At 43.9% G+C, this 11496-nt stretch overlaps 1 protein-coding gene across 3 annotated transcripts in view; it reads right to left on the reverse strand.

Annotated features, from left to right (window-relative positions):
* Positions 1 to 6830, reverse strand: part of tfb1m (transcription factor B1, mitochondrial) — a 28637-nt gene extending 21807 nt beyond the window's left edge. Inside the window, exons 1-6 of one of the 3 annotated variants that reach the window (XM_003446215.5) lie at positions 6687 to 6830; positions 4573 to 4719; positions 3891 to 4042; positions 3610 to 3718; positions 3364 to 3515; positions 2962 to 3081 (exon numbers count right to left, since the gene is read on the reverse strand). In XM_003446215.5, coding sequence (XP_003446263.1) covers positions 2962 to 3081; positions 3364 to 3515; positions 3610 to 3718; positions 3891 to 4042; positions 4573 to 4705 — 666 coding nt within the window. In that variant the 5' untranslated portion in view covers positions 4706 to 4719; positions 6687 to 6830. Of the gene's footprint in view, positions 1 to 2961; positions 3082 to 3363; positions 3516 to 3609; positions 3719 to 3890; positions 4043 to 4572; positions 4720 to 6273; positions 6658 to 6682 lie in introns of those variants that run through there. The other 2 variants (XM_005477663.3, XM_019348761.2) reach the window with 2 other exon arrangements.
* Between the last annotated feature and the right edge of the window lie 4666 nt (positions 6831 to 11496).

Raw genomic sequence — 11496 nt, forward strand, 5'->3', positions numbered from 1 at the left:
TAGCACAACGCGGAGCCCACGAGGAGCTCTACAGAGGACTCAGCAGGTTGTTCGCGACAGAGCAGCTACTGCACGACTTACAGACCCGCCTGCGATGGAAAAAGGTTGATTTTAATCACATTGTACCCAGATAGGGGAGAGGAAAGGGGACGAGAGATGAGCGAGTCAACGTGTGCTCTTTTCTCTGTAAGGAGGCAGTGAGGATGCAGACGCTTGATGTCAGCGTGCACTCAGAAACCCCTTGACCCCTGACCAAAATATGAATTAGAGATGCGTATGAAGGCAAAAGCAACAACAGAAATCCAGTTCCTATCTTGGTTTTCTCAGGGAGCCTTCAGATACGCGAATAGCTGTGAACCCCAGAAGCGATGCAAGCATCACTCAGTCTGTCCATCTATGTGAGAATTAACAGGAGGAGAGTGACTAATAAGGAAGAGAAGGCAGGTGTGATCTGCAGTGGGACGGACCTAGGGCACCCTGAGCCTGGGGGAACACCATCAAAGCAGCCAATCGCCACTCTCGAAACCCTTCAAGGACAATCTCAGTCACTCAATGTGACACAGTGGAGGCGAGAGGGACAAGACTGGCAAATTAAACAGCGGGGATAAGAGCCTATCTGCCCACCCCGCGTCAATACCGTCCCCCGCAGCCGCTGATGTAAAATGGATTCAACATTTCCTTTCTCATTATCCCATCAGCCTGCAATACTCGGGCTCCTCTACGTTCAAATCAGCCGGCCAATCAACCCACACTCCCTTCCCCCCTCCGCCTTGAAGTGATGCTATTTTCTCATCGTGGTTATTTGGAAAGGTTCACTGCTTTTTCAGCGGCTCTTTGGGACTCGCTTTATTTGATCTCACAATATTAAACCACTTCACATGTTTTGTTTTTTTATACACTTCACTAATTGCCATGTGTGCACAGCACCTGCTACTGTCCTTTTTTTACTGTCCTGTACAAAGCATTAGCATCGCTGCAGAATAATCCCAACAGTGATTGGCACACACGTTTGGAAAAAGGCTCACGCAACGTGAACAAAGCAAGAAAGATACAGAGACACAGAGAGACAGACCTTGGGTCCTTGGCAGTCTAACAGCACCAGTATAATTAATTCCTCTCTACAAAGGGGGTATTTAGCCATCACCATCTTCATAAGGAGCACTGTGAGCAGTGTGCAGTATTAACACTCTGCACAGCAACCATAACAATTTATGCACGCAGCATATGTTATGAGACATTTTTCTTCCTGTATATTAAACATCTACAATATTTCGGTTACTTCTCCTGTTTAGCAGGAAATCTGTCAAAATTCCCGTGTGTGCCAACCTCAGTCGGTCCCGCTCCTCTCAGCCTCTGATGTCCTGTAAATCACGGAAGGACATTTTTACTGTTCATGCTTTTCTGCGTAATTACTCTGGTGTGCACCAGTAAACAAAGCAGAGCCACTGAGCTTTTTATGAATTATACTACATGACATACTAGTAAAAAAATGCCCTGCACAATGCAGAGGGCACGATAGACTTCATCTACTCTGTGTGCTCTTGTTCCTGGTCTTTTATAGGACACCAGCAGCAGGAGGGCTGCTCATCAAACAGCCATCATCTCTCCTAATGACACCAATTCGACCAAGAGCCCATTAAAACATTTAGTAGGAATAGATGGCCCGTGTGGGCACGTGGGAGGCGCGGACTCATCTGCACGCATGTGTAGCATGAAGCTTCCCCTGTTCAAATGTATTCATACCACATGAGCATATTACATCAAAAGATAAAGCCTGCTAAAGCCCATTAAGCTCCACTTTGACATACACACAAAAATAAAATGCTCGAGAGAAACAAATGCACAGAAAGGCAGCTGAGTGCGATGAAATAATCATTGGAATCCATCTCTTCTAAGAGAATGAGCAATCAGCACTGGTCCCATTCACTCGGCTGCATTTTACTCCACACAGGAGATTAAATATTTACCATCAGCGGGTCTCCTAAAGAGCCAGGACATCTTCGAGGGACCAGCGGTCCATCTCTGACATCCACCTAACACCTATCCCTTAATCCTGGGAAAGAAAAAAACTGCTTCATTTGTACAAACGATGCAAGCGAGTTTTCTGAAACATTTGAATGTGTGCGATTTTAAAATAAACTCCAGCTGCGTATTAGCCAGCATTGATCCTTTGTTTTTTTTAAATGCATCACCTCTGTTTCTACGTTAAACACTCAAGCTGAAGATGAAATACGCGTTACGCCAAAGTGACGATCTTGCTTTCGCCCCTGATGCTCACACATGGGTGGAAAGATGCAGAAAGAGAAACTGGGCCTAAAAAAGAACAAGGCCCTCATTACAAGGCACAGTGTGATCGTGCCACATCTCAAATACCCACCAGGCATCATTACAAGCTAAAAAAGGGTCCAAAGACAGAAGTGAGACAACACTGATTCAACACAGTCTTAATGAAGCCTTAAAGCAAGAAGAAAGAGTGGAGGGATGAGCCAGGGTGACATGATGAGGGGCTCTGACCGGAGCGTGGCACCGTGAGGTCCCGCTGTGACATCATGGAAGCTGGAACGTCACTTGTTCACTGATACTGAAGAATAATATCAACATTATTATATACTTTACTGTTTCTCTCATTTTGTTCTGAAAGAAGAAATCTTTTCCCAGCATCGCCCCCGAGGGTGTGCATGTGGGGATCTGAATGCTCGCTATAGCTTTCCCCAATAAACCGTAACCATCAGCACAAACTTTACCAGCACCTTGAAACAAACCTAAAATATTCCACTACAGTTTGAAGCAGAGCCTAATCCGAGCGGCTGGTAAACAAACTGGACGAGGAACAAAGTCAGGAATCAGATGCCATGTGCTTTGCCAAACGCCTTTTTATCCAGCTCTAAAATAATTAAACTTCAGCAGCACACTGATGAGGTTTTTTCAGTGTCACAAAGTCAAATATTAGTTAAACACTACCTCTGGTTTGGGGACGAAGGCCCGTCCGGGGATGGTGAAGCAGTTGTGGACAGTGCAGAGATACTGAGCCATGATGGAAAGACGACTCCTCTGTTTGCTGCCTGTGCTGGCCGTCAACCTCTGGATGGAAAAAACAACTGCTGAAAGTTACTGAAGCATATTAAACGTGTCCTAAGGAAGATTTCTGCATCACAGACAGAGAAGAATTAAGCAAACATCAATAAAGCCTGTTGGCCTGAATCATGAAAGGCCCATCCCAAATCTATCCATCTCAGCTGCAAAGTATTTTTAATTATGAATCAATATTAAATCACAACAATAAAATAAGAATGAAATGAATAAAAATGTCTACAGAGTAACGATTGCTCAGGAAATCTCCAAACACAGGCGGAGTTCACCCACCTCTGCCACCTCTTTCTGGAAAGTGAGCGTGAGTCGGGTGCGTCCAAACGTGAAGGGCCCCGTTCTGTTCGCTACGTTTTCCAGCCACTTGATGATCAGGGGGGTGGAGACGCTGAATGGGAGATTTCCTATGATGTGAAGGTTTGGAGGGTCTGTGAAGACACACACACACACAGACACGTTTTAGTCACACGTATTTCCTTCAGTTTGAGTACCGTAACAGCTTACGTACGTTCATCCTCTTACCTCCCTCCCATGGCTTAGAGATATTTGTTGGGAATCCTCGATCCAGTCTGTAGGTGAGTATGTCACCGTGGACGATCCTCAGCCTGCCCGGTGCTGCCTCAGACAACAGCTGTGAAAATGGAAAAAATAAACAAGTAAGAATCATTTTAAAGAGAATAAAAGGACTCTGCAAGCAGCCACAGCTGCAAAGAGAGAGAGCCGGCTCCTGCAGGTGAGGTCGTCTGAGCCGTTTGTGCCGAGTGACCTCGTTCAGCCAGCCTGGATCCGGCCGTTCTGCTCACCTTCAGTCCGGGGATGAAGCGTGTGTCTTTCTCCACCACAAGCAGGTCTGCGGCCCCAGCATTGAGGATGGAGCGGGTGAGGCCCCCGGGACCCGGACCCACCTCACACACGTGGGCATCTCTCAAGCTGCCCGCCTGGCGCACTATTTTGTCTGAGAATACAGAGAGGGAGCACTCAATATTCATTTATAGTAATTTCCTGGGATACATTCTCAATTCGTGCAGCCTATAAATTATAAGATGTTCTCCAATCAAATGTTTTCATCAGAGAGTCGGGCGTCCAAATTGAGATTAATAGAGTGTGATGTTGCAATATCTGCTCTCCTCTGTGTGATGAAGATGAAAAGCATTAATCTAACAGTCACCTTGTCCAAGGACGAGAGAGCAGATCAGAGCTGCACTGCATCGCTGATAATTGTGTTAAGGCTCAGCTCTCAAGGGCTGCAACAATTGAGCTGGTCCATTCGCATTAGCAGGAGATCTACATAACCTCACCTACAAAGAAATGCTGTCGGTTTCGATGCCTTCAAACAAGGCGGTGCAGCACCGTGCAATCAAGTGCACTGATGTAACACGCTACTGTACCCTGAGAAGGACCTCAAGGGTCTTGGTACACTGCAGACGGGGCAAAAGAAGGAGGAAGAATGAAAGAAAGAAAGGAAAAAAAAGCAGGACGACTAACCTGTGAGCCTCAGGTCCAGCAGAAAGTTCTGGGACAGCTGTTTCTCTGCTCGCAGGTTGTACAGCTTTATGAGCTCACCTACAGTCGGCAGGGGAGGCAGGCGGAAGGACGCCAGCTTCCCCGAGGCAGCCATCACTGGGGAGAAGGCTGTGAGAAACAAAGGCAGAAAGCTGTGAGACTAACTGTGACTGATGAGCCTCTTCAGCAGCAAAGCAAAACACAATCTCGCAGTATTAATACGAAATTCCTGTGTTACAGCAGCTACAATAAAAAAACCAAAACAAACATAAAACAACTGAGTAGCAGAACAACAAGTGGAACGGTGAGTAACTCATTAAAATATGATAAAACTAATATATTAATAGGGTCAAGACCAATCTGGAACAATAAAATAAGAACTAAACGTAAAAAAAGTAACAAATTAAAACAAGTGAAAATCAACACAGCAAAAAAAATTAATTATTTTTTTATCGCCTCTCTACAACACTGCAGGGAATTTTAAATCAAGCAATCAAGATGTGATTGAAGTGCACACTTTTAGCTTTAGTTTAAGAGGTTTAACAGAAGCATTAAATGTTCAGGAATTACAGAACTCTTTATACACAGAGGCTCAGCTCAACTGGACCATGGACTTATAAACTGCTTCATGACCAGGTAAGACCTGTTTCTTCACAGTTTCGTGGCATATGAAGCAGATAAAAGACTAGGAGCTGAGTCCATGTACTGAGCTTGTATTTGGTACTTTTTCACTGGAACTCTGAATATGAAGTCCAAAGAGATGTTGATGCAAGTGAAGGAGGCAATCGCTAGGCTGAAAAACCCACATAAACCTATCAGAGAGCAAAAAAACCCAAACCAAACAAAACCCGGTATATCCGTAAAAAAATCAATGCACTGACCAGCTCAGCCAACCTCAAGGACCTCCTGAGCTACAGCAAACTGGGGTGGGGGGTGCTAACCACTGGTTACACTCAAGAACACGAACATCAGATTAGATTTTTTCAAAAAGTGATCTAAAAGTACACTCTTTGGACAGATGATACAAAGACTGAATTTTACTAGAATGATGGAGAAGGAAATAGCAGCTCATTGTCAGACACGGGGGATCAGCATGTACGGCAGGTCACTCATGTTCAGTGATGATCTGACTGCTGACAGAAGCAGCAGAATGAACCGTGAAGTGTTCAAGGCTATACTCTCTGCTCAGATTCAGACAGATGCTGCAGAGCTGATCAGACAGAGCTCCACAGGGCAGGTGGATAATAGCCAAAAGCAGACTGTAAAGTTTCTCAAGGCAACGAAATGGGATATTCTACAATGAGTAAGCCAGTCACTTGATCTCAACCCAAGAGAGCAGCTTATCAGTCACTGAATACAAAACTAAAAGTCAGAGAGACCAACAGACAGGCAGCAGCTGAAGGCAGCTGCACTAAAGGCCTGCAGAGGATCTCAAGCAGGAAACACAGCACCTGGTGATGTCCATGATGTCTAGCCTCCAGCACTTTGAAGCACTAAAATTCACCCTTAAACTTATTTTAGTTTGTCTATTTACTTCAGATCGTCTGAAAATGGGGGACTATGTATAAAAAGCCCTTGAATTAAAGCTGAAATCCTGCACTTCAACCACACCGTGATATTTTCATTCTTAAAATCCACTGTGCTGGTGGAACAGAGACAAAACTACAGAAACTGTCCAAAAACCTATGGGAGCAGGTTGTTTCTCCGTGTCTTGTGCGCCTCCTTGTGGCCTTAGAATAGAAAACTAAAAGAAAACACGCGCAGACAGAACCAGCGTGACTATATTTCACTACACGTTATGAAAACACGTTCACTGTGACGGCCAACGTCACGTAAATCCATGACTTAGGAGGATAAACTGGAATAACTGCACTAATTAACTCAGCTCTGAAGCTGACTTTGCTGTGACACTCTCAACACAGCAGCTAACATTTGCAGCTAATGTTAGCTTGTTGTCTAAAATGCAGCTCGCAGAGCTCGTGGAAAAGCCGCCAATTTACACGGAACACGTGACAGTTTCCCCCAAAAATCGAGATAAAAATAACAATGACACACAACGAGTACACGAGACTGAAAACACACAGCAGTTTACCCACGTTTGACACCGGCGGTGCTCCCTTCCTTGAATTTCCTTATTCGTCATCGTATTGACGACCAGATATCCAATAAACTTCGTCGAACACCGGTATCACCCAATCAAATTAAAGTAGGCGGGGCTCCACTGTGCCCTTGACAGGGCGGTTGTTGTTGATGAATGACGCCTCTTCGCCAGGAGAGGGAGACATTTCCGCGCACACAGTGGCACCTGGTGGTTCATATAGTCCTAATTTTACACCATTTCTTCTCTTAATAAGAACTGACAGAGAAACTATACACACATAAAACCCTAAAAATCCAGATTTAGCTTTTAAAAGTGCAAAAGATGGGAGAGTCATTCTTAACTTGTTGAATCCTTTCCACGTTAACTGATGGGCAGGCTATATGCTTCTATTAGAGCTCTGTAGGATATTTATTCATTGTCTGAGTATTTTGTGACACTGAGTGATGCCCAGCTGTTGTCTGGAATGAACCCTGTGGCCCTGCAGTCTCCCTCCTCTGTTCATGAGACATGCTGGCTCATGGGCATCTGAGCCTCATATGGAAATACCCTTCCCCGCCAGAAAGTCTGGCAGATGACTGGCAGTCCTGACTCCTGCTGGGGCTGACCTTGAGAAAGAAAACCAGCGGCGGTGTTGGTGGGTGAGAGTCATGCTGCGTTTGCTGCTATGGAAACTACTTTTAACTGGATTGTGCCGGAAAATATCAATTACTTTTTTTAATCGTTTGTGTGAGCTGGACTCAAACTTTATTGAATATTGTTACGGTCTGGGAGCAGGAGGGTGTGTGAGAGAGAATCACCTCCTCAATGCAGCTCTATAGTGTGTGATCAGGAAACACGGGAAATGAAACATAAGTAATTAACATTTCTGAGCGGGTAACTCATCACCAGAATGGGAACACGAGAAGAAAAACAAAGGCAGAAATACTTAACAGCATATAATTTCCCAGCCAATTTAGGTTTTAGACACAGGCTCACATCAATAAACACAAAAACCACAAGAGATGTACAGCAATAACTTCTGTTATGATGATAATTCACAGTTGAGTCAGTATTATTCCCCTATATTTATCTGGATGTGTTACGGGTGATGTAACAAGTTCAGCAGGGTTAAAAGCCCAAAAAGTGAAACCAGATGCACGCTATTATGAATACGCTGTTTATCATGGCAACACTGGATTCCACTGAGTGCTACAGTCTTACTATTACTTTTTAAATTTAAATTAAAGAGCAGCTTTGGTCTGAGACTGCATGAATGCCAGTTTTTGGCAAAGGTGACGCCTGTGACTGATTTTCTGTTTATGTTGTTTCGTTTTTACTGAGCTGAAATTTGGTGTCAAACACGATCTCGGTCCAAGCTTACAGTAAACCACATTCAAATGGCTCTAGAAGTCTTTTGATGTGTAGTTTGACTCAAACAGCAGCGTGATGTCATTTTCATTGTTCTTATGAAAGAAAAATTATGTTACATTTATCATTTTTAGGCCACGTCACAGTTTCTGTGTTTGGAAGCGAAAAATACAAACAGACTTTACACAGACAGACCAAACATCAGCCGTACTGGAATTCCTGTGATACAGCACCACATGAAAGAAGTAGCTGTACTTCAGCAGAGGAATTCCTGTGGTGATGAATGTGATCCTGGGATACATGTGTTGCGGTATTTTTGTGGTATCCTGAGATGTGCTGGCCCTTTCTGGATAATTTACCATAAGATGTTTGGTGAGCAGTCTTACTGTAAAAAGGTTTCCTACGTGAATTCAAATACTAAAAGCTTGCTTGTCATTGCAGGGAAGTTAATCTGATTGTATATCCTTTAACAAATAGCTGAGGTTTGTCTTTGATTGGTGGCAGTGATGCTGAAGGGTAAAGCAGCTATTTTGGAAGGTAAATGTATTTGCTTTCTTGTTACATGTACCTACAGCTAAATACCTGTTAGCTTAGAGAAAAAGGGGACTCAGCTGGTCTGTCAGACATATTTAGTTTAATCATTTCAAAAACTCGAGGATGAAGAATCTGTTATGTTATGAAGGGTTATGTTTTAAACTTTTCAGCAAGTAGCAGCTAACAAAGATTGTCTTCCTAAACCAAACCAATAAAATCGAATAAAATGAAGATAACACTCAAAGTTAGTTAAACTTCAGGGATGTCAATCTGTTCAGTAAGGAAGCAGAAACCTTCATGTGCTTTGGTGTAAATGAAAGTGGCAACAGGTGCACTGAAGAGGCAGCAACAAGACAACCTGCAGAAAGGGAGTGATTTGGCGGCTGGAGGCCACAGACCATAGGAAGGACCACAGAGGGCTGCACGGGGCTGTAGAAGGCCATCAACCCGGCAGCATGACTGCTATCTGCTCTTTTGTGTGAGGAGAAACTGGAGGTACTGCCAGAACCCCATGGAATTACCTCTCCGTACATCCATCTGTGTTGATGTAAGATTTGTTGTGTCTCACAGCACAGTCACAATATTTTGAAGGATATCAGGAAGAGAGCTGGACAGGGCCGTAGAAGGCCAATAACACGATTTTTAATACGACTTTCTCTGTTTTCTCAGTTTAGCCTAATCTCACTTTGCTTGGACAGTTCATCAGCATCTTTCAGCGAGGCCAAACCTAAAAATGACCCGGGAGAGCCGAGGTGACGCCTGAGCAGAAGAAGCAGAAGTGAAGAGAGACTCGCTAATGCTGGTGGAGTGATTTGAAGACAGCCGTGACCGTTGGATGGGAGCACTTTCAATTCTTAAGCACTGAAAGACCGGCGTGAAAAATGGAGATATGAAAGACTTACATAATAGAGTCTGGTATGTAACATCATACAGTGCAGATGTCATGTTATCTTCTCTGCTTACGTTTCCCTCGATTAAACCTCAAACCAAGACTTTTGCTTCCACCTGGGTCATGAAGCTGACATCTTATAGCAAAATTTTATCACCCATCTTGTATTTATCAGACGTGAGTGCGATTCGCTCTGATCACATCGTACAGGAATGGCAACTACTTCCACCATCCCACATGTTTCATAACAACCACAGCCCAAAGCGCCCTGACGGGCCCACCGTCCTCTGGGCATTCTGTGTACAGATTGAAATCATAACAAACCTCTTCCTCACAGAATCCCACCACATGACTTCATTCTGGGTGTGGGAATTATGGCATCCAATCAAAATAACCTTCTCATGACCTCAGTTTGGCTAGAGCTTCTTCTCTGATACCACATGGAGAGGAATGACTTCATATGTGAGGAGGAAGAGGCCTGTCAAACAAATGGGCTTTGTTTTTCTTTGCGCTCATTCATGCTGATTGTCACAAACAAGGATGAGAAAAAGTTAAAAGCTTTGGGTTAGCTGCAGAGCGCGTGCACGTTAAGGTGATTTTGCATCTTGAGATAGGCCGCCTGGAGAAATCATTCATGACAACAGAAGTAAAGGAATCTGAAGAAGCAGAGAAGTGTATGCATGGGTTTATGTCCGCTGCAGCAAGGTTTCACTTTATGGAACAAAACATGACATCAGCACCACGCCCAGATAATCCAGCAACTGCTACTCCTGAACGCAACTGTTCTGACAAACAGGGAGTGAATGCATCAGTGTCCATCTGACATAACTGCTCAGGGAGTACGTGAGTCTGTTCGCCGCTGCCTCTATTGTTTGTTTTGGTTTCCACAGAGAGATAAGAGCGTCATTATGTGCACCGAGCCCTGCCCTTTGGTGACCAGACAGGACTTTCACTTTAGTAACAGAAAGACGCAGACCGTCATGCACTCCCATCACTCCCCGTGCATCACCCGTAACTATGATTTTAAATCTTTGAACTTTCTGTCCTGGTCAGACAAGAAAGCAGAGGAGCTCTGGGTTTATGTTTCTGTTGGCAAAAAAACTGAAGAATTTCCCCGGAGCATTACCATCACTCACTGCTGATCTCTGCCATGGGTCACTTGCAAAGTGCTTTCACTTCACTGCTTACATTATCATAATTTACACACATGCAGAATAAAGGGCAGTTTATGCTTCTTACATTAGCGTATATGATATTAAATCTGAGAGCATAAACTGGACTACTGCTGGCAGAATATTACAAAACCATCTGTATGAGCCGTGATGAACTGTAGCATTAAAAACGAACCATTATGTCCTTAATGTGATGTATTGTTTTGAAAGGAGAGACAATGATGGGATGTTGCAAATATTTAAATATAGTTTTACTGCTTAGATATTTTACAGTTAAGACACTACAAAGTTTTAAAGTTCAGTGCAGAGTTAGAAGAGCTGCTAGACACCTTTCATTTTGGCATTTCCTTTTCATTCAACAGGTCACATCTGTCTTCGTGCTTGATTCCAGAGTAAGGTCCAAACCCTTTTCATTTTCACCTCCTGTTGGGGATCATGCATTCCTTTTCCCATCCTCTTCATCTTCCTCCATCCATACTGCTCCTCTCCTCTTGCCTAGCCCCATCTGCAGCATCCCTCTCCCTGGATGTCCTCTGCCCAGATCTAAACCAGCTCAGTCTCACCTATTTCTTCTCTAAGGCTTCCAACTACACCATGTTTTACTTATTCTTTTTCATCCTTGCAAATCAGCATGGCAAGAAAATGTGCCACTGGTGCCGGGCTTTTATAACCAGTGAAGATGCACAGTTCCCAGCAGTAATGGGCTCTTCAGTTATGATCAAAACTACATGGACTAAACATGTTGCTTTTCAGAATCGCAGCATATATTAGATTTATGCTGGACTTGAGAGCGAACTAACCCACATATAAAACAGGTAGGTGAACCAAGGTTAGGTGTGTTTATACTCACTCTAACTCAGCAG

This window comes from Oreochromis niloticus, linkage group LG19 (assembly GCF_001858045.2).
Source record: "Oreochromis niloticus isolate F11D_XX linkage group LG19, O_niloticus_UMD_NMBU, whole genome shotgun sequence".
In the NCBI taxonomy this organism is placed as follows: domain Eukaryota; kingdom Metazoa; phylum Chordata; class Actinopteri; order Cichliformes; family Cichlidae; genus Oreochromis; species Oreochromis niloticus.